Here is a 23,000-nt window from a genome sequence, read left to right as displayed (position 1 = left end):
CCACAGCTTCGGGCCCTCCATGTCCCGCTCCCACGCTGTCTCACCTCCGCCAGGGTGACAAAATGCGTGTCCCTGCTGCCGCCATCCCCCGGGCCCTCCCGGAGCCAGCAGAGCCCTGCGGGGGCTGCATGTGCCGCGCTGCTGTTCCCGCTGCGAACGGCAGAGGCCGGGCCTGGCCGCACTCCGAGCGGGCTGCGAGCTGCTCCAGCAGCAGGGGATGCTCAGCCTCTGCCATGGCTCAGCGCTCCCTTCCCTTCCCTTCCCTTCCCTTCCCTTCCCTTCCCTTCCCTTCCCTTCCCTTCCCTTCCCTTCCCTTCCCTTCCCTTCCCTTCCCTTCCCTTCCCTTCCCTTCCCTTCCCTTCCCTTCCCTTCCCTTCCCTTCCCTTCCCTTCCCTTCCCTTCCCTTCCCTTCCCTTCCCTTCCCTTCCCTTCCCTTCCCTTCCCTTCCCTTCCCTTCCCTTCCCTTCCCTTCCCTTCCCTTCCCTTCCCTTCCCTTCCCTTCCCTTCCCTTCCCTTCCCTTCCCTTCCCTTCCCTTCCCTTCCCTTCCCTTCCCTTCCCTTCCCTTCCCTTCCCTTCCCTTCCCTTCCCTTCCCTTCCCTTCCCTTCCCTTCCCTTCCCTTCCCTTCCCTTCCCTTCCCTTCCCTTCCCTTCCCTTCCCTTCCCTTCCCTTCCCTTCCCTTCCCTTCCCTTCCCTTCCCTTCCCTTCCCTTCCCTTCCCTCTCACCTCCCTCCCAGCAGGGTCTGCTGCTGCCACGCCGGGTGTCACAGCTGTCACCCCTGCCTGGCTCCTGGTGACACGAGGAACCCTGGGGACAGTGCGGTTCTTGGTGCTTCCCGCAAAGACAGGAGAAGTTTTTCCTGTCGGGCAAACTGGGAGCTCAGCTCTGGTTCTGGGAGGGCAGAGCACACGGAAAAGCTCCTCCAAGTTCTTCCCATGGGCACCACAGGGTTGGTGGCGGCAGTGCCACCCGGCTGTGTGGCAGATGGAGCTCGTGGTGTCATTGTCACCTGCCTGTCCCTGTGCCTCAGCCATTGAGGGGCTGGGACACGGGGACCAGCACCCACTGCCCACCCGTGCCGTGCTCTGCAGCAGCTCCCGTGCCCTGGCACCCCAGCAGAGATGGGGATGCTCCTGCTCACCCCAAGTGCACAACTGGGGGACCCCGACACCCATCCTCAGAGCCACTGTTACCCTCAGATCCTGACTGAGCCACCTTAAGCCACAGATATTAGTGGAAAAAAAATGTATATTTACCTCTTTCAAGCACTCTCTCCTCCTGCCCTCTGGGCCTCCTCAGCCAGCCTGCAGTGGGAAAGCATTAAGAAATAAAACAATATCAAATGTAATCAAAGGCAGGCTGGTGGGAGTTTGTCTTCTGGGGTTTCCTCCTCTTTTATTGCTTTCTCGAAGAATAAACACTTGGGAAGACTCTGGAGTGATTTAGTGGAGCAGGAAAGGGCAGGAGGCTGGGAGCTGCCTGCTCCCTCAACTCAGCAAATTCTGTGATTCTGTGACTCTGTGAAATAACCTAGGACACTCCAGCCTTGGGAATTTTCCTTCTATGACTGCCCAGTCAGACGACAAAGCTGGGAATAGCTTGGCTTGGTGGGGACCAGTTTCTGCCCGCGGCTCTGGGGCTGGGTCAGCGGGAGCTGCTGGGACCGCGGCCGGGGCAGAGGATGCGGCCCTGGGGAGGAGGAGGGATGGAAGCGGGCGAGCTCAAGCAGCGCGGAGGAAGCGCTGACCTTTGAGAAGCGATCCTCCTCGCCCGCTGCTATTTATCCAGCGCTCCCAGAGCTCCTTGTGCCGAGCCAGCCGCTGTGCGGGGCTCGGGGGGTGCGCGGCTGCCGGGGCAGGGGCTGCAGTGAGGGGTTCACCTCCGGAGGGGTTCCACGCCTGCCGCCGGCGCCGAGAAAAGCCACATCCAGAGGCTGGGCTGGGGATGGAAGCACAGCTCCATCAGCCCCTCTTGGCTGGGGGGCCAGGGGGGCTTCAACATCCCAGGGGAGATGGGGGTTTGGCAGGGAGCATGGCTGGACTGCCAAGACAGAGAGTGCATGGTCAGCAGCCCCCACATGTCTGCTAGAACCCCTTCTCTCCATAGGCACCCCAGTAGCTGTAGGCACAACACCTCTGCAGATGCCCCAACCCTGCAGGCAACCCTTTCTCTTATCTCCCAAACCCTCTGCCAGCCCTGATCCAAAAGGGAACCGTGGCACAGGGAGGTTTTCCTGCAGCAGGGAACAACCACAGTCTCACTGACCTCCTGCTCAGCCACCACCATGAGGATTGTTTGTAAATCAGGTTCCCAAAACTGACCGTACCATTTCCAGGATCTGCTTCCTGCATTTTGCACCCTCTCTTCACCTCTCGACCTGGTGCAGATGTCACCCAGTGCCCTGGCAGATGCAGGCCAGGGACTGCATTTTATGTTGGTAGATATAAAATATATAAATATATATTAAATCCTGAGTATAATCATAATTTGCTGGCTGCAAAGCTCTTGACAGACAGATGGGGCATGGGCTTTCCTAAGTTCAAAATAAATCAATTTATCTGCCCATGAGCTGCTGGGCTTTTAGTCCAGACAATCCTCTACCAAGAAAACAATGAAAAGAAGTGAAAGCATTTGTGGTTATTTACTTAAGCATCCAAAGAAAGCAAATGAAAACCACACTATTCCTTAGAAAAGTATCTTCCAACCAAATCCCTCCGCTGTATAAATATAAACCATAGCAATGTGGCAGAGCCCGATGATTATTTTATGTCAGGATCTGTTTGGAATATCAGCCTCGAAACAACAGCCTCTGCGGGCCAGTTTCCCAAAGCTTTCCTTTGAAGAAAATACATTTCTCAATTAATGAAATGGATTTGTAATAAACAGCAGTAAAAGTCCCACCTATTTTGGGCAGGGAATCCTCCCAGCAGCAAAGTCCTTGGGTGATCTCTCGCTGTTTAGTGAGAGATGGGGAGATTCAAAGGGAGTGTGTTTTTTTGGTGGTTTGTTGCCCAAGGAGGAGGCAGTGGGTGCTTGTCAGAGAGGGCTGGGAGTGGCCCCCAGGCTGGTGGGGGGCAGAGGGGGCTCCTGTCCGGGCACGGTGCTGCCTCTCGAGGTTCAGGTGTCCCGGAGCATCCCGGAGCCTCCGGAGCTGCTTCCTCCAGCGGCACCCGGGGCTCCTGAGGGTGACTGGGTTGGGCTGGGGGCTGCGGGCCATGGCCCCCACCCCCGCCCTGCCCCTGGCACCACGGGGCCTGCTGCTGCCCGTGGGGAAAGTGTGGTTTCACCATCCTCTGCCCTCCCTGCGATCCCAGCCTTTTGCTGCAGCAACCCTCCTCCTGCTCCTGGTCCTCTCCCCATCCTCCCTCTGCCCCTGGCTTTACTCTCTCTCACGAGTGCCTGGGAGCAGAGAAACCCGGCTGTAAATTAACCGGGAGGATTTTTCAGTCTGAGATGTGCGCTTCCCCCCTTTCTCCCCCCCCGCAGCGCTGTTATTTCATCTCGGCTGCCAAACTCCCGGGAATTAATCCCGGCCGGCGCTGACAGCGTTTACATTCAGCGCTGCTCAGATAAACCATATCAGCCGGCGCAGCTGAAGAGGAGCCGGGCGCGGAAGGAAGGGCTGGCTCCTGCTCAGTGTCAGCTCCACTGGGCTGCAAGGGTATTTTCCTGCCTTTTTTCTTCTCCCCGGGGGCTTTGCTCAGAGCAAGGAGCTACCAAAACCTCCACACTGGTGAGGGTGGCCATGGTGGGTGCATGCAGTGAAGCCTGGAGCTCCTGGCTCTTTTCCTGGTGCAGATAACAGAGCGGAAGAAGGGACGTGTCCTTCAAGCTGGTGAGAATCTCCAAGCTCTGTCTCCCAAGGCTTCTCACCCCGTGCCACCCCACACCCATGGGAGCACTTCTCCTTACTGCCAGCTTCCATGGGATGGGGTTTCTTGGGAATTTCAATTGCCATTTTAAAACCTGCAGCACAGTTTTTGCCTATTCTCTTTCTTTATCTCCCCCATGCAGCTGTATTTCTGCCCATCCCTCCCAGTGACCTCCCGGCCCTCCCCTCAGCTGTCACCAGGTGCCAGCAGGATAGAGACACACGGTGCACATGTGTCACCTCTGATCCCACACCAGCACCAGGATGGTGGAGCCATCATTCTCCCAGTTGTGACAGGCCTTGGGCAGGAGCACTGGACCCTGGGCCGGTGGTGTGGATGGAGGGGCTCTCCTGGAGCTGGAGCATGGCAAGTGGACTAGAAGCACTCTCTGTGCCATGCCTCAGCTATCAAATTCCTCCTTCCCTCCATCTCCCAGCCCACACAACATCACCGGGGCCACCAAGGTGCTTTCTCAGAGCTGGATCTCCAGCAGCTCCCTTGAGCAAAGGGTGGCTCCTGGGGAGCAGCACCCCCAGGCTGGGGCAGTTGGGGACAGGGTGGGTTTGGCACTCCACGAGCACGGGGCAGTGAGGGTGTGAGCCCATTGTCCCAGCCCCTATACCAATTTTCTGGTGTGGTGTGAGCCTCACCCTGCCACTGTCTCCTTCTCCACCAGCACTTGCAGAGCACTGGCGAGGCCACAGGCTCTGGGTCACGGCGTGATCATCACAGCCACCCTGACGTGACAGGATCTGGGGGTAAATATTAGTACAAAGTGAAGGGCTGTGTACATATTTTCTCCCTGCAAGGTAATGCTGAATTTCCCTGCTCCTTTTCAACAAGCTGTTGGAAAAAACCAGCCCCATTTCAGCACCCTCTGGCCACTGCTGGTCCTGGCTACTCCCAGCTCAGCGTGCAAAGGTCTGAGAGCTTCGTGTCCCCACTGCAGCCTCCAGAGCTGAGTCCTTTTGCTCGTGGTTCCCCAGCCGATGTTTCCCATCTGGAGCAGAGCAGTGTGCAGGCTGTGCTCACTGTTCACTTCCCCTGGAAGCATGCACAGGATGTGGTGGAGACTCCGAGGATGGCTTATTAATCACATTAACAACACCAAGTGGTTTTTCACCCCACAAGAAAAGACACAGCAGGAAAAGACTGATTGACCCAGACAGTTATTCCCCTCTCCACATGAGTAGGTCTCTGGATCCCTTCTCTGTGGCCATGGTTGCTTGGGCTCAGTTTTGCAAAGCTGTAGGGAGAGAAAAATGTTCCCCTTGCAAGGCCACCCTTGTAATTGTGGCTTGGGGAGTCCAGAGTAGCTCAAGTGCCTGCCCGTGCAAAACTACACCACTTAACTGGGGTTTTTTCACGTTTTTTCCAACATGCAGGGCTGGAAAACAGTATCATTGCCCTCAGCCCAACAGAGAAGTTGACACCAGGCTCCCCAAGAGCTCCTGAGCAGCCTCCAAGGCACCAATCTCTGCCCTCCTCCCTCTCAGAAGCATTTCTCCCCAGCCTTGGTCCAAAACTGGGATTGCTCCCCTTAAAATTGCTTGTGGCCAGGTGCTGGTATTTTCTACCACCCTGGTGGGATGGTTTTCCCATCCCTGAAAGACTGTTCTGTACTCGGGGTAAAGAGGAGCACAATAATCAGGAATTTGTTTTCCAAGCCTTGTATCCCACGCAAGGGAGCTTATGGGACCATAGCATGAGTCTGTCTGTTTGTCCATCCATCCTCTGCCAACAGCTTTGGAAAGGTTGGCCAGTGTCAACTGAACTTGAGAGGGCCTGGACGAGGAGGGAGTTGGAAAGAGCCATGGGGGAAACCACAAAGTGACCTTCTGGACCTTCCTGAACCCATCCCCCTGCAACGTGATCCAGCCTCAGTGAGAGGCACAGGAGCAGCCACCAGGGACTGGGAGGCAGAACACTGGGCCGCTGCTGCTCAGGGAGCTGTTTGTTATTTTACAGGCTGGGAACAGGCTCACGGTCCTTGGTGGTCTTGGTTGCTGCCTGTTGTGGCCATCAGCGAGCATTTTGGACTGGCTGGGCTGCCAAAGGCACAGGAACAGCTCCTGATCCAAGGAGAGCCCCCGCTGGTTTGTACAACATACCTGGAAGCCAAGTGAAGAGCCTGGAGGAGGGGCAAACCCTTCCCTCCCCACCTGAGTGCGCTGCTAAGATGCCTCCAGCCACCTCTACCACCCTTGGTGGGCACATTCACTCCTTTTGCTGCCGCTTTCCAGCCAAAAATCTCCCTCAGAGTGAGCAGGACCCCCAGACCCACATGGCCATGGGGCAGCCCCCCGACACTCCCTCACCTTCCAGCCACCCCATCAGAAAGAAAGCAAGCAGAGCTGGAGGGAGTTTGATTGATTTATCCACTGAAGATACAAGTTTCAGTTTAATAACACCATTTTGTCAGGTTACAAACATACTAAAAACCTACAAAAAAGAAAAAAAAAACAAGTCACGCCCACATACACGGAACGCGGGTATAAAACCAGCACGAAAGCGCCGAGGAACACGAACATGGACAGGATCTGCAGCAGGAACAGGAAAGACACGGAGCTACACCAGACCACGCACGCTCATGTCTGTGGGTCACGCTGGGGCTGGTTCAGACGTACTGACAATTAGAGACAACTTCAGCTGTGGAAAATAATGAGCGCCGCAGCCCGGCAAAGAGCTCAGGGCCAGGCGGGTGGGTTTGTCCCTCCCTTTCCCTAAGCTGGTCCAAGGGCAGCGCACGGGTTTCTCTTTTTTCCCCTCTGTCTGGCGTCGATGGTGCTGGCCCTGAGCAGCCCTCGCTCCGACATCCCCGCACCGGGGCAGCTTCCCTACAGCAAGGGGCAGGGAAGGCTGAGTTCTGGCACCAGAGCCCAGCCAGGTGAAATCTGGGCCCCCCTGGAGTCACTGAGCATCCCCTCAGACAGTGGGGAGATGCTGTGACCTCTTTCCTGGGACAAAGTGGCAGAGGGGTGAGAGGACTCCCCTGGGAGAGCTCACGGCTCGGCTGCCTTGGGGATTGTCACCCCCCAAGAGAAGATGAGGTTGGTGGCACAAGGCCCATAAGTGGTGTTGGGGGGTTCTGGTGGTGTTGGGGGGTCTCTCTAGGTGGGTGCCTGAAGAGCTAAACCTGCCATGAGTGTTGGCTGTGGGAGGGGGAGACGTGTGGGGTGTGTGCCCCAAGCCAGCCCAGCGCCTCCCGTTCCCTCCAGTGCTCAACCCCCTCTGACCAAAGGCTGAGCTTCAGGGCAGGGGACAAGAGCTGGCTGATGTGAGCAGGTGCTGCCAAAGAGAGCCAGCATGAGGTGCTCAAGGGGGACCCTGCCCCAGGGACACCAAATCCCCCCACCCTCAGCATTTCTCTGCCTCTGGCAGAGGGCACAAAGACTTTCCCACCTGGATCACAGCTGCAAGCCCAGCCCTGGCGCTGGCTGAGCCAGGGGTTGGCTGGGTCTAGGGGTCCTCCACAGGGCAGGAGAGAGACCAGCCAGACCCCAACATGTGCTGGCAATGATGTCCTGGGCCTCAGCTTCTCACCTGTGAGCTTTGGGGAAAAGACTTTGCAAGTTGGTCCCTACCTGCCACCACCAAGGAGAACAAAGCTCAGCCCAAAGGGCCCTCGGTGCAGCCTAAGTGTGCCAGGAAGGGAAAGGTCGAGCCCCAGAGTGCAAGACCTGAACAAAACGGGGATAAAGGGCCCCCCAGCCAGCTCTGGTGGGATTGGTGGGGAGCAGTGGGCTGGCAGTGACAGGGAATGGCAGGGCAGGGGTGTGTGTATGCTGCAGAGCCATGCGCAGAGCTGGGACATGGCCCCCCCTTTCTGCTCTTCCACGTGGCATTTATCAGCCCTGTCACTCTGGAATGGCACTTTTTCCTTATGCTGTTGATCTTCATCTCTCCCCAGATGAGAATGTTCCTGGATTTCAGCAATGCCTCCTCTGCTGTGGGCAGCAAAGAGGGGGTGTTCGTTTTAGCTCTGTTCCCTCCCCTCCCGAGCTTTGCCCCCACTGCCCTCCTGCTTCATGTTACTTCCTATGAAGCTGATAAAAATAAACATGTTTTCCTTAGCATCTCTTGGAGTGGCCTGCAATTTTGGCTGGTGGGGGGTGCTCCCCGAGGGACAGCAGCTGCACACATCTGGATCTGCTCTAGGAAAAAGTGCCTGGAAAACAACCCAAGCTCATGCACATGTGTGGGCGCACGAGCCCGCAGGTCAGCTTCTTCTAGGGATGTCAAAAAAGAAAGGAGAAACCAAAGCACTGTTTAAAGGGGAGGTGGGGGGACCTCCCTGATGCTGCTCCCCAAAAGCCAAGGCACACGGGTAGGTTGGGTATGGACATGGAGAATTTCCAGACACTCCAAAGTGGCTTCTCTGCAGACTGGGAGCCTGGGTTTGGTTGTGGGAAGGGAGGGGAAGGGTTTGCGCTGCAAAAATAAAAATTCCCACCTGGAGATTATTAACCTCAAAGGTTAATGTGCAAATTTTGTCTAAAGATGAAACATCCCTGTAAGGAAACATCCCTGGCCCAGCATCCGCAGAGCACAGGGAGTACATGAACTCATCAGAAATATGTGCTGCTGGCCTGAAGGCCTTGGCAGGAGCCAGTAAAGCTGTGCTCGGGAGAGTCCCGTGATGTGCACACACACAACAATCATCTAACAGTCTTGGTCCAAGAGATCCCTCTCCACTGCTGCTCTGGAGGGAATTCAATGGCTGAGCAGGTTTTCCCCATCCATCCCTGCCCCAGGCAGCAGCAGCAGCGGTTTGAGGGATGCCTCCCCTGACACCCGAGGGATGGGAGCTGCTGTGACACTCCAGTGCGAGCTGGAGGCAGCAGCTGTTGGCACCTGCACCGTGCAGGCTGCTGGGCTGGATTTTGGGGGTGCTGATTCTGACAGCCCACCCCACGGGCAAAGCAGCATCACTTGTCACCCTGTGCCTGTCCCTTCCTTTACAACGCCCTGGATCTCGCATGCTGTCATGCCAAGGACAGCTGTGCCTGAGCTGGTTTTGCCACCCAGCTCTCCATGGATGCCCAGGACGTGCAATTGCTCCAGGCTCCACTGCTCCTCTCCATCAGTGGTAATGTGGAATGTGGGAAGGAAAGAACTGCAAGGCCAGAGTGGCTGTAGTGACATTATTGGAGTCCTAGGGCTATTTTGAGATGTAATAAACCTGTTCCTGGGGATGATTAAAAGCACAGGTGAGCAAAGCAGGAGTTTCTATCTTGTCTGTTTGCTCTGGAGGAGGGAGGTCAGCCTGGGGGAGTGACCACTGCCCCCTCCAGCAGTGTCCCCACAGGGGAGGGATGCCCCCAAGGTGGCTGTAGGGATCCCAGTTGGAGCTGTGGGCTTGTTGCCTGTCCAGCTGGCACCCAGGAGAGGAGCTGGTCTCTCTCAGGAAGCTGCCAGCTCTCCAGGACAGCAGTGGAGCAAGGCCAAAGGAAATCTCAGAAGGGAACCCTCCTCTCACTTCAACAGATAACATTGCCCTTAATGCCAGAGCTCTAAAAATAGCAGAGGCCTCTAGGGAAATATTGGGTGGCAAGGATTCCAAAGCTTCCCAGCACATCTGACATTTCATCCTCAATCCTTTGCCATTCAGTTCCCAGAAATCCTCTAAATCCAGCCACATGTGGGCAGGAGGCAATGGGGCTGCTTCTCCTCCCTTTTTCATAACTGCAGGGGAAACTGAGGCACAAGCCAGGCAGACTCTCCCGGAGGTTCGGGAGGAGTTGGTGTTGGAGGGGGGGTGAGTGCTCCAAGCCCTGCAGCCACATTTTGAGGGGTGTGGGAGAAGCCTTTGTCAGGCACAGGCAGGAGCACTGCTGTCCCCAGGAGGGACCCAGCTCCTGCGTGGGCTGATTTCTACCAGGCACTTTATTTGGAGGAACCCAACTTTACCACAGGGGCAGGAATATGCTCTGTACAAGGTATTTATTAATTTGAACAGAGAAGGGACCTTTCCTCATACCCAGAAATCCCTCCTGACATGTCAGTGCCATCTTTCCTTTCACAGCCTGATCCCCCTTCTCACCGAGAGGGCAGAGCTGGGCAGACAGACCAACACACAGCTCCCAGGGCAGTGGCACATCGTGTGCCACCCACGCCCGTCCTCAGGGACCTGGAGGGCAGTGGGTGGGCTCACCAGCTCCCCACGTGTGGCACAGGGATCCCACCTGCACACCCTGCTCTGAGCCACGAGGGGAGGCAGCCCAGAGGCATCCCCTCCTTCCCACTGTCTCAGGCTGTGGGAGCGTCTCTCCCCCACCCCAGGAGGGTTTGCAGCAGCCAGCCAAGGACAGGGACTGTGGGTGACAGGAGAGGTGAGGGCTGCTGCCCACCTGGAGCACAGGGGGGTGGGCACTCAGAGTGCCAGGTGGTACAGAAAGTGCAAAGCAAAGCGTTCTTGGTGCCAGTCAGAGTCTCCATGTGTGCCCCCAAAAGCCAGGTTCACCCCAGGGCTTCGCGTGGAAAGTGAGGGCTGTGCTGCTCCTCGGTGAACAGGGCAGCAGCACTTGAACAAGGGACTTTGAGATGGTGCAGGTGAGGTGCAGGATTTGGGAGGTGGTGATGGACAGGCCAGGGTAGGAAGATGGAGCCAACAACCAACGCTCTCCCCTCGCCTTCTGCATCCCCTTCCAGCGTCCCCTGCAACTGCTTCACCCCGGCCCACCCACACCCTTCATGGTTCTGTGGTTCTTTTTTGGCTTGGTTAGTTTGTTTTTAAACCCCATGGAGATCAAATTGTGACTTGGCAGCTGACAGAACTGGCCCTACCGGGCTCCCCAGACCGAGCAAAGATCTTGAGAAGAGACCAGAGTGAAGTCCTGGGGTGAGCGGAGCCCTCCCTGCCCCTCTGGTGGCCCCCCGGGCACTCACAGGGTGGCAGTGGGGTACTGAGCCCAGCCCACCTCCTTGTAGGCTGCCGTCACGTGGGTGTAGATGAGGGTCTTCATCTTGGTCCAGGCTCCGTGTGCCTCCGGGGTGAAGTCGTTGGGGTATTCCTCAGCAATGACCTCCAGCATGACACCAGTGAGTTTCTGAGAGGAGGCAGACAGCAAGCAAGGGGTTGGTAACTCTCCAGGGAGATGCTCACAGCAAATTTAGCTTTTTCCTATGAAAACACTTCAATCCTGTTGCTGTCTGTAGGACATAGATGTCCTAGGGGGTCTTGGACACCCCTGGGAGCAGACAGGACAGGTAACCAGCCTGCCCAGGCAGCAGGACAGGGAGCTGCTTGCCAGCTGAAGCATCTCCCCAGTCTGGGCACCTCAAATTATTTACAGAATCACAGAATATTCCAAGTTGGAAGGGACTCATAAGGATCATCAAGTCCAACTCTTAAGTGAATGGCCACGTGGGGATCAAACCTGTGATCTTGGTGTTATTACTCTAACCAGCTAATTAACTATCTAAGTGAGTCCTTGTTATTGTGCCTTATTTCCAAAAGAAGGGGCACAAACGTGGGCACAGCCAGCTGGGGTTCCTGGGCAGGGGCAGGCACTGGGTCCTGTGGCACTGGCTGTACGTGGGGATGGTGGTGTCCCCAGGACAGTGTCACAGTGGGACACTCCAGCTGTGTGGGGAGCAGCCCCACATCCAGCCAAGCTCCTCCAGCCCAGCACAGGCAGCACCAGCTCACCACAGCTCCTGCTCCTCTGCCCTCTTCCTAAAGCAGCCCAAAGGTTATTTTGCTCCTATCCTTTACCTTAAAGTAGATGGGCTCCACTTTGTGCTTGAGGGCGTGGGCCTTGCCCACCAGGGCCAGGACGGAGGAGACCTTCTCGGCGTCGTTGAGGTTCTCCACCACGGTGTTGATGGCCCCCATGACCCTCCGAGCGTGCTTGCGCAGCTGCAGGCTCCTCTCCATCTCCAGAGGGTCCTCCATGTGCTTGAACTGGCTGAAATACTGCTTGGCCGAGGGGAAGTTCACAAAAAACCTGCCAGAAAGGGCAGACATGAAATGCCATCAGCAGGCTGAGGGGTTAAAGCAAGGCACGAGGGATGGGGATGCTGGAAGCCAACCCCTGCGGCTCACACAGGGATGATTTTCCTATCAAATTCCCCGGGAGCTGCAGCATTCAGCTGTCTGAAAACCAGCAGGCTGATGCTTTTTTCCCAAACCCCATCTGTTACAAGGTCATCACAGCTGGATATTCATTCTCAAAGCAGAAGCAAGGCTGAGTTCTTGATGCCCACAGATGCCACCCAGGCATGCCAGATGCTGGATGTGTGCCCACATATATCAAAACATCACATCTTGCCTCAGAGAGCTGGAGAGGAGCAGGAAAACCTCTCTTTATCCCATCCAGCCTCTCCTTGCCCCTCACCCTTGCTCCCATGGGCTTTATTTTTGCATTGCCACCCAGAACAGTCTCCCACTGGGCAAGTTGCCCCATCTTTCAAGACCCCACCAGAGTCTCCAGCAGAACCCAGGGCCTGAGATGATGTCACTGCTCGTTTGTGACATTTTTCCCAGCACAAGGATACTCCAAAAACTCATCAGCCCCTTGGTGGGGGTGAGGCGGCCTGGGACCCTCTTTTCTGCAGGATTAAACCAACCCCAGTGAAATGCAGCTGAAAGAAATGAAGTTGTGGTCACAGCTGTTATGCTGAGCTCCCCAGGGAGGTGGAGGCTTGGAGGGGGCAGGGAGCTGAAGGGTGCAGGGTAACAGGGAGCAGGGCTGGAGCCACCAATGCCAACACCACCCATGCCAAGATTGCAGCTGGGGCTGACACTTGAGTCACATTAACCACCCCCTTCCACCTAATTTATGCAGGAGAGAACAACGTCAGTGTTTGCTCCCCGCTTTCACCCAGCTCCCTCCCTCCTACGGGGCTGTCCCTGGCTCCTGGGCTGGTGGAGGATGCTCAGGAGGCAGCAGGGTTCCCCCAGGCTGTCCCCAGGCAGCTGCTGTCTGCTCCCCTTCCCAAGCTCCATCCCCAACCACGGGAACCTGAACCCATCCCACCTCTCTCCACAACCATCACTACTCTCCAGAACCAGGTGGGATCCTCTTCCCCACTCACCACTCCATGAATAATCACAATATTGAGTACCAGGCTCCTTTACCAATTTGTTATCCTCCTTTTCCCCCCCTCCCTTCCTTCCCCCGCTCCCTTGGCTTGTGAAAGCTTGGGGGCATTGCCAAGGAAGCGGCGTGAAGCAGCTCCTGGAGTACACCACCACTTCTGCTGCTTCCCCAAGGCATCTGGGATTCATCAGATGGCCCAAAATAGGTTTTGGAGGTGTGAAGAGTGTGTGGTAGAAAGGGTGGGGGAGGAAGGAAGGTGGAAGGGGGAGAAAAGGTGTTGCTTTTAAAACCCAGAGGGGACCCATGACAAAACTCCTCTTGTTGTTGTGCAGCCTCCTCCCCCCAGCACAGCTCCTCCTGACACATCTGGTCCCTGTCGGGAGAAATCACTCCCAGGCCTGGCTGTCTCCAGCTCCTGCTGCCACAGAGATGTTCGGTCCTTCAGCCCAGAGCTGTCAGAGAGGTGCTGGGGGATGGAGCTGGCCAGGGCTGCATGGATAACATCATTCCCGGGATTTAAGGCTTCTGCCCCTGGACATTTCCCCACAGAAGGGCAAATGTTCCACTCTGGTTTAATGGAACCATCTTTTCCAGCTGGATTCAGCTTCCCTCTGCCCCCATCCCATCCCTCCCCACCTCTACTCAGGCTGTTGCAGCTCCAGTCACCCAGCCAAACCCTCCAGCTCCAACAAGGATCATCCTGCTGGAGTTTTACCATCCCTGCTAATGGAGCTTTCCCCTTAACAGGCTTCCCCCAGGCACTGGGAGCAAGGAATGTCACTGGAAGCAGGACCTGCTGCCCCAGCCAGGGGATGGAGGCTGCCAGCTGGTCCCTGCATGCCTCAGCCTCTGCACCCCAAACCACAGGAAGCTCCCTGAAAAGCTGCATTTCATCTCAGCTGAGGGGCAGGATGTTCTGAAGGCATGGGAAAGGAGTTGAGGAAAATTCCTGGTCAGAACAGGAAGGGAATAGCAAGGGGGGCCTGATCTCTCCATCACCAGGATTTACAGTGTGTTCCCAGCATGAGAAGGGACAAAAGGAGACCCTGGGACCAGCACCTCTCCCCACTTTTGGCCAGATATGCTGGGAGCAAAGACTGATTAAACTCTCAAAATACCCCAACCTGGGTAAGACCAGAGCAATGAAGGATCCAAATACTTGGTTTCCAACCTTTCCCTGCTTTGCTGATGCCCCTGCAGGAGGTGAGCCCAGCAGCTTTCCCAGGGGATCTGCCATCAGGACAGCAGCGGTGCTGGGGATGTAAAACCAGCAAACCCTCAGCTCATGCTCAATCCTGTGTCTGCTGGATTTCTTTGGTGGGGAACAGAAGCAGAGGAGCCCTAAAACATCTTTGCTTCAAGCAAACCCATGGATGGCCAGAGACCTGCAGCCACCTCTCCTTGGAGCGCGCCAGGCGCCTGCAGCAAGAACTTGTGCCTGGAGCAAATATTTGAGCTGTCAAACGACAGAGAAGAGGGAAGGAGGCTGGCTCAGTGGTAGTTGTTAATAAACAGAGAAGATTAATTTAATACAAAGGTTAAATATAACCAGAGGAAAGTAGGAAAAAAAAAAAAGAAATAAAATAACTCCAACAGTAGTGAGTTAGAAGAGGTGTTGGTTGGGGTTTTTCCATCTACAGAAAATTTTGAGAGTTCAAACCTCTCAGGCTCTGGAAGTTTTTGGATCATTATGCATGTGTGTGTGTGGTTTGGGCTTTTTTCCTCCATCAGAGTCATTAAAACATGATATTTACCATTGCATATCACACAAAATGATGATTGATAGGAAGCAGATGCCTGCATACCGATCTCATTAAATTTCTTTTTAAGCGATTCCATTCTCCACCCGCTAATTTGTACTCTGCCAGCTACATCTGGACCCAGCGGACAGGATGTCAGGATTGCTTTTCCTCTCTCTTTTGCCCTTATAACAATTTTAAGGACACAGTCATTCCCAGTAGCAGAGCTAAAGGAAATAATTAAGGTGCAAACCCACTGCAGTTACTGGAAACCTGTTTTCTGTTAGGGCGGGGTGGCGTCTCCTCCATCTCCCCTACCTTCCTCCCTCTCTCCAGGGCATGCAGAGCAAATCCTGGGTGGAGGAACCTCCAAGCCCAGCCACGTCCTTGCCTCCCCAGCTGGAAAGAGACACCTGGGTGCTGCCTGGTCCCCACATGCACCTAAACCCTTCAAACTTCACTTATCCTGTTTGCAAACTGTGGGGTGAAAATGCTCATGAACCTTCAGATCTGCTGTGAGGCTTCAGGTGAACCCCCAGCCAGCACCTGCAAACTGCTTTTTTCCTAGATTTCCACAGAATCATTTAGGTTGGAAGAGGTCTTTCAGATCACCAAGTCCAACTCTTAACCCGGCACTGCCAAGCCCACCACTAAAACACGTCCCCAAGTGCCACATCCACACATCTCTTCAATCCCTCCAGGGTTGGTGACTCAACCTACCACTGCTTTCATGTTTTCTCTCGCCTCGTCCCTCTACGTGGGAGAAACTCTAAGGCAGCCTGGAGCCTCTCGTGTCCCTTTTCAAACCTCTCCTTCCAACTCCTCTCTGCTCGGGTGCCTACAAAGCAGCTGATAATGGGTAGGCAGGTGGTGTGTGATGCTGCTATTTATTATGCCTTGGGCTGTCTCACCGCTTCGCCTGCACGTTCCCCCTGCTCCTCACGGCCACCTGTAGCCCAGAATTCCTTTTTCAGGCTGGGAAAATGCTGCTGGGTGCTGCCTGGGTGTTTACCAAGCCCAGGGTGGTGAGGAAGGTCTTAGCCCTGTCAATGCCACAGCTCAGCAAGGCAGAAAAAGGCAAATCTGATGAGGAAGAAGAGGATGGTGCCTGCCTGCTGCCGTGTCCTCTCTCTGAAAGCTCCTGGGCAGGTGGAGATGGTTGTGGGCAACATCTCCAGCTTTGTCATGGGAGGGCTGGAGGGAAAAGGGCCAAGCCCCCATCCACTCACTAATGCTAAATTCAGCTTCTACAGCTGAGAGGAACGTGTAGGTGGCCTTCCCCCAGGTGAAGCCCACACCCCGCTGCAAAGCCTTGGGAGCAGAATCAGCACAACCCAGAACTGTGCTCAGGGGCTGAAATGCCCCAGTGCCCAAGGCAGAGGGACCAGGACACCCCAGTGAGGCTGGGAGTGGACTTGGCAGCAAAGATTCCACCAAATACAAGAGCTGGAAACCCCCAGGGCATGTCCTGCTCACTTCTGTGTGCACAACTCACATCTCCAAGTCCTCGTTGCTGTTCTCTACCCCTCCCACAAGTGTGGATTCAGCCCAAAAGCCTCCTGGCTGCACGGATGAACCTTTAGGGTAGGGGTAAGGACAGCTTTCACGGGAGAAGTGAATTAACAGCACCAAAGTGGCTTTCCCAAGAAGACTTTGGAGTTGGAAGAAGACCCCTGGCTGGGCAGAGAGGTGGGTGACACATCCACAAGGACGCAGTGTCCACCATCGCCTCTCCCACCATCGCTCCCTTGGCGATTTCCAGCAGCCCTGGCTCAGCCTGTGCCGGGGCAGGGTCGCCAGCCGGCCGACACTCCGTGTTCCTGCCAGCCCGGCCGGGGCTGTCCTGACATTTCCCTGCCGCTAATGAGCCCTGAAGCTCCGCAGGCGGGCGCGGCCCCGCTCCGCCGCAGCAGCCGCAGGAGGAGGGATTGTCACGGCTGGTACCGACCCGTCCCGAGCCACAGCCACCGAAACTGTCCGGGGAAACTGCTCCCCTCTGTGCCCCTGCTTGCCCTGGTCACGGATGTCCCTGCAGCTCTCGGGGTGTTGAGAGGGATTTTTCTACCCCCACGTGGCATCCAAGTGATGCGAGGGCAGCACGGGGACAGGGGACGGGGGAAAGGGTCTTCTCTGGACATCCCAAGAGCTGCTGGCAGCTCCGAGGTCGTGGCTGGTGCGGGATGTGCCCCAGGCATCCCTGCACCGCTGCCTTGGCCATGAAGAGGCCAGGAGGGCTGGCCTGGGAGCTGTGACCGGAGACAGTCGTAGGAGAAGGGGATGGTTTGAGACTGAGCTTATCAAACCCTCACTCACCCCCTCACTGCTCATGGAGTGGTTGGTAGGTTGGGAAATGTCCCTCATGCTCAGCCCTGCTGCTCTCTGGCTCTCTTTGTCCCCACAAAAACATCTCCCCAGCCTGACCACAACCATTCGTGAGCGTGGGACAGGGACACTGCTGCTGGTCTTGTCACTGGGCCCTTTTCAAAGGGAGATATTGCATCTCTCTGAGCCACTTTGCCCTGAAATGTGTCCTTCATCAGCCAGGAAAGGAGCCTTTCCCTATGGACGCCTCCTCAAAACACATGTTGGCTTTGGGGGTAGCTGCAAAATCCCTTCTTCAAATGCTATTTTTGGGTAGATTCAACCCATACTTTCTTGATTCAGCTGGAAAAAAAAAAAAAAAAGGTTTTCTGCATTGCCAGACTTATTACTCAGATTTTTTGCTATTTTAACCTAGAACTCACAATAACATCTGGCATCCAAGGAGTGCTTTCATATTTTAAAGCTCTTTGCAAACTGTCTAAATCCAGGTGTGTTTGCTCAGACTAAGCGGCCGTCGAAATCCAGGGGCCTGATCCTGCACTGGCAAACCTTTTGCTTCCCCTCCCTACACCTCTTGAGGGGGAAAGATCACATCAGGAGCGATGGAGAAGGTGGAAATTTGGAAAGCTGATGGCTCTGAGGTGCAGATGGAGGGGACAGTGATGGAGAAGCCCTGTGGAGGCAGCAGAGTTTGTGGTGGCTGAGCCAGGTTGCGTTGCTTGCACTCGGCATGGCATTAACATTTGGTCCAGGTCCTCCTGGGATCTAACAGAAACCATGCCTGGGTTTTATCCCTGGGTGGAATCCATGAAGTTTTGTGGTCTCACATCTGTGCCTGTGGTACGTGTGTGTGGGTGTGGGAGGCAGCCGGGACAGGCTGCGCTTTTAGCCCTGGGGGCTGGGCTTAGTGGGGCCTGCAGAGGAGAGAGGGTCCCAAACCTCCTCTGGTGTTCATCCCCGGGTGCTCTCAGCCCCTGTGTGGCTGAGCCACTCCTGGGTGTTTGCACACCCCAGTTCTGTCTCAGAGTGTTGCCTGTAAATGATTGGAAGGGAAAAGGGGGGCCCTGGGGAGGGACAGTGGCCCTGCCCTGCACAGCGAGGGCGGTTGCAGGTCCTGAAGGCTGCCCCGCTCTCCAGCTGTCAGCTCTGTGGTAAGGGAGGGTTCAAAAAGGACAGATTCCTAAATAACAGATGGGGAAACTGAGGCACAGACATGAGCCTAGGGGCAGGGGGAGGCTACGGAGGAGCTTCAGCCCAGGGCTCCCCGCTGGCCCACTTGGGAACCACTCAGGCAGGAGGCACGGCCCCAGATGAGCAGCTCCAGGCTCCAGCTCCAGCCACAACTCCAGCCCCAGCAAGGGTTAAGGCAGCTGTGAGATGGAGCCTGCAGACGCCCCTGAGCTCCTGAGGAGGAAGATGAGCGTGGCGAGGAGACTCTGCTTCCTCCGGGGCAAGGCTCCCCACCGAGGAAATTGTCAATTAGCGACATAGTTTTAACCACAGAGCTCAGATTCCCAGGATCCGGTGGCTGCTCAGCCACAGTCCCCATTATTCTTGTTTGTGTCTCCTGGGCTCCCAGAGCTCTGTGAGATCAGGGACCCATCGTGCTGGGGCAGGACCCTGGGGCTTTGCTGTGTGTTCAAGCACCAGCAGCAGCCACGAGGGATGGGAACATGATGCCCAGCTCTGTGTCTCAGTTTCCCCACCTGCAAAGCATGGAAAGGGTGGAGGGGTGAGGTGGTGGTTAAGGGCAGAGGGAGCTGAGCTGGGTTCCTACAGGATAGCAGCACTGCAGACCCCCTCCCATCACTGCCTTTTGGGGGGCACTGCTGCCTCCCTGCCTCCACCCTTGGGGCACAGGATCAGGCCCCAGATTAATTTCAGAAGTGCTGCAACCCCCCAGCCCTTCCCACACGGGAAAATGTAATTCCCTGCCCTCAGCAGCTCTGAAGGGATGGAGAGAGGATGGAGCAGGTAAGCAGAGAGAGACCCTCTGCCACCAGACACAGCCACCAGTCCCTGGTCACAACCCCAGGCACAGAAGTGCTGACAGATTGACCTGCTCTCACCACTCTGCCCGTGGGGGTTGCACCAAAGGAGGGTCCACAACCACGCATTCCCCTTCCTTCTCCCTGGCCACCCCTGTGCAAACCCCTTCCTGCCTCAGTTTCCCTAGCAAGGTGAGCAGAACCACCAGGTGGGCCCTGGTGACACAGGCCGGCTGGGGCAGCTTCCAGCCCCGGCACGCTGTGTGTGCACCCACCCGAAATGTGCTGGGCAGGTCACCTGGCACCGACCCCACCGCGGCCACCCGCTGCCCCTGCCCAGCCCCGACCTCTGGAGCTGCTGAATCATGTCCTGGGCAGCGGCTGCCGCCGGCCCGGGCTCCCGGCGGCCCCCACGCATGACCCACTTCTCCCGGTGCCTGCTGCCAGCTGCCGGAGCAGCTCCCAGCCCGGCCAGGGCTGCCCTGCTTTTGGCCAGCGCTGCTTCCCCAGGGAGCTCAGGTGCAGCCCAAAGCTCACAGCACAAAGAGCTCTTTGGGGACAGGGTTTGTGACCGGGGGACAGCTGTGCCGTGCGGGTGCAGGTGGAAGTGCTGCTCCCAGCGGTGCTGCTGGAGGGGATGGCACCTCTCCCAAATTGCATCACCATTCCCAGGGACGTGCACAAGGCCAGACATCACTTCCAGTATCCCAGGGAAGCTCTGGCTGAGGGAGCAGGCGGTGGGTTTAGCTGGGATGTGCCAGGGCATGTGCCATGACTAAGGATGTAAATGCTCCCCAAGAGGCAGGGTTCACCCTAGCAGGCAGTTCTGTCCCGCCCTGTTGTCACAGCAGGAGAAAACCTTCACCACTGTGCACAGCTCTGCCTGGATTTAAAAAAACCCCAACAAACTGGACTAATAAAAACTTCTGCTGGGAAAGTTTGAGCTGGGACCAGAGCTCAGGCTCCTGGTCCCCACTGCCACACCTCAACTCCCGTCATGCCCAACCCTGCTCCAAACACCATGGGGACTCCAAAAGCAATGAGTTGCCCTGGGTGAATCCCCCATGGCATTGCCACGAGCCCCTCGGTGCCAGCTGTGGGCACACAGCTGCCCTCCCTGTGTCTGTGGGTGCCTGGAAGTGCTGGCTGCTGGGGTCGTGGCATGACCCAGATGCTGGGCAAGGGGCTGGTCATGCATGGCTGGTGGCCAAGCCCTGGGCTGAACCTCATGGGATGGGGCTGAGGGGAATCTTGTAACCCCCAGATCTCTGCCATTTCCCCTTCAAACCCAGCCTAGGTAGGTTGTGTCCCCAGCCATGGAGCTGTCACCCCTCCTGACTGCCCTGACTTCCTACAGGGGGTGGGGGCCATGGAGAATGGGCTCAGACATCAGCCGGCTCTGAGAGAAGGAAATGTTTGTGAAGGAGGTGGAGAGGGGGCTCCAATGTCATTTTGGCATCTGCAAAGGGGTCTTGGTAAGAAAATCTCATTGCAGTGCTGGCAGTGAGCCTGGAGGGGAACTGGCTCTGCTCACTGTGATGTCCAGAGAGACTCTGCTCCCTGCAGACCCTGTGGGCTCAAGCTTTAGCTCAGTCAATTGGAAAACTTTCAGATGATTATTAGTAAGCAACACATCCATCCCAGGGGTTCCCTGTGCACCCACAGTCCCCTGCTCCAGGAGAAAATGGGAAGGACACAACCCAGTCTCAGGTCTCCTACCTGGGGTGGCAGGTGGGACTCTGACTGGGGACATCCCGGCACGATTGACCCCAGGGATGAGTGGTGTGACTCTCTGGACAGGATCTTTGCTGTTTGCCAGTAGGTCATTGCAGGCATCTCTCCTGCCCCTCTCCTTCCCCTGCCCTTCCTCCCATCCCCTCCTAAATAAGGGAAGTGGCCTGTTGGTGCCATGCCCCACTGACACCCCAAACTCCCAGTGCCAGTGGGACCCTGTGGGATTTCCACTTGGAGCCTTCCCCAGGTACCTGGGCACGGTTTCACTCCCAGACAACACAAGACCCCCACCTGCCTCTGCTCCCCCTCCAGAGCATCTCCCCTGCTCTGGCTGCCGGTGCAGAGCTTTGAGCTGCTGTCTGTGCCCCATCGCCCTCGGGGGATGCTCTGCACGCCCCTCCCGGGGCTGCTGCCCCCCCTGCCCCCCTCTGTGCCCCCCACAGCCCCTTCCACCGCCAACTTCAGCGCTCTCCTTCCCGCCGACGCTGCCGCCGGAGGGACAGATGGTGCCCTCGGAGACACACCTGCTTGGGTTTTATCTTGGCTCCCAACTTGCATTATTTCACCCGCCAGCCTGCCACCGACCCGTGCCATCCGCACACCGCCCCTGGGGGGCCAAAAACCCCGGACCCCCAACCCGCCCCAGCCCGGGGCTGAGCTCCCCCCGCCCCCGCCGCCCCCAGCCCCGGGTTAAGGTGACCTCTGCAGCTTCCCCCAAAGTCCCCGGCGAGGCTCCCCCCGCTCCCCCTGCCACTGCCACCCGGCTCAAAGGTGTGGGAATCCGAGGAGCGCTGTGAATCCCTCCCTGCTCCCAGGCAGCAAATACACCCAGCCAGCTCCCCACTCGCTGTCATTCATCTCCACTCAGTTCTATATATTGTTCTGCCTCTTTCTCAGCTATAAAGAGATTCAGTTGGATTTGCTGCTTCCTTTTTTTTGGTTTGTTTTTTAAATACCTGATGAGTATGGAGACCCCAACGTCCTCGCAGTTTGCATATACTCTGCTCCATATCTCTTGAATAACCTTTTTTTCTGCGTCTGAAATCTCTTCACTTCTTTCCCATCTCTCAATCTCCATTTCTCCCTGGACTTTCTCCATGAAAAACAGCCGGCAGGATCCTCCGGGAAGCCAGGAGGAGATAAAGAGAGATGTGTGTGAGCGGGTATATCCTGCGAGAGGAGACAAGGTGTTTGCTCGGCAGCTCTGCGACGTGTGGATGTGTGTGTGTGTGTGTGAGTGTGTGTGAGTGCAGCTGCCTGTCAGCGTGTTTGGATATGGAATTTAAAAAATATCCCGGAGGAATGATGCATGCGATTAGATTTGAGATCTCCTAGTGCTGTCCATGGCTGTAGTTAGCTTCAGCTCGCCTCGGATGTGTGTGGCTGACTGATGAGGAACTGCCTAAAAGTAAAATATTCAAAGGCATTGCAAGACCAGCCTCTTCACCAATGTGTGAACGTGAGCTCACTTTCTCCCTCTCTCCTCCTCTCTCCCACTCCTCCCTCCTTTCCTTTTTTTTTTTTTTTTTTTTTTTTTTTTTTTTTTTTTTTTTTTTTTTTTTTTTTTCTCCCTGAAAGGGAGGGATGAGAGAGATGTTCTGGGCAACATCAGGACGGGGCTGGCGGGGGGGAGGTAGAGCTGGAAGTTTTTTTCCCAGCCCTTTGTAAACAGCTCAGAGGAAATTCAGAATCCAGACTGCTGGGTTAAAGTTAGCCCAAGTTCTGGCTGTGCCGAGTTCTGCCCCAGCTCTGCTCTGTTCACTCCCTGATTTTGCAGGAGGTCCGGAAGGACAGACCCCTCACCTCCAATTCTTGGGCTGTGAAGAGAGTTGGGTTCAGGGGGGAGCACGAGGGTCCCCCTCTCTGTCCCCCAAAAGGGATCACGGTCTGTCCCACAGGGACTTTTTTAATGCTGAGAATTTGCTCCCCCTTCTTGTGGCAGGACCCAGCTGAAAGGGATCCAGAGTTGAGGCACTTGTGAAATGAAGGTATTGTGGATTGCATCGCTGCTGGCAGCGCCTTGGCAGGGAACACCTCCACTCCAGGCTTCCCGCCGCCTTCGTGGGTGTGCTTTTGGGGCTGGTTTTTACTCAAATGCCATTCCCAGCTCCCTAACGATCCGGCATGTCAAACCCACAGGGCAGTCCATTTGCACAGGGAGCAGGAAAATCCTACGGAGCCTTGTAATAACCGCGAGTCCCCCAGGGGGGGATCGGAGACCGGCGGAGCAGCGAGCGCGCTGCGCACCCTGCCAGGGCAGGCGGGCGGACAGACCGACAGACGGACAGACGGGCTGTGGGT

The 23,000-nt window shown here is 56.3% G+C and overlaps 1 protein-coding gene across 1 annotated transcript; it reads right to left on the bottom strand.

Annotated features, from left to right (window-relative positions):
- Nucleotides 1-6,231: 6,231 nt before the first annotated feature.
- CYGB (cytoglobin) lies at nt 6,232-22,189 on the bottom strand. The gene is made up of 3 exons (XM_063409029.1): nt 21,656-22,189; nt 11,590-11,821; nt 6,232-10,921 (listed from the first exon to the last, which is right to left on the bottom strand). Exons 1-3 carry the CDS (start codon nt 21,796-21,798, stop codon nt 10,757-10,759), a joined length of 540 nt encoding a protein of 179 aa, XP_063265099.1. The 5' UTR covers nt 21,799-22,189; the 3' UTR covers nt 6,232-10,756.
- Nucleotides 22,190-23,000: the final 811 nt, after the last annotated feature.

The sequence above is a fragment of the Prinia subflava genome, chromosome 12 (assembly GCF_021018805.1).
Source record: "Prinia subflava isolate CZ2003 ecotype Zambia chromosome 12, Cam_Psub_1.2, whole genome shotgun sequence".
Taxonomy (NCBI): Eukaryota; Metazoa; Chordata; class Aves; order Passeriformes; family Cisticolidae; genus Prinia; species Prinia subflava.
Note: the sequence above shows the minus strand (reverse complement) of the source record. Positions and strands in the feature narration are given on the sequence as shown.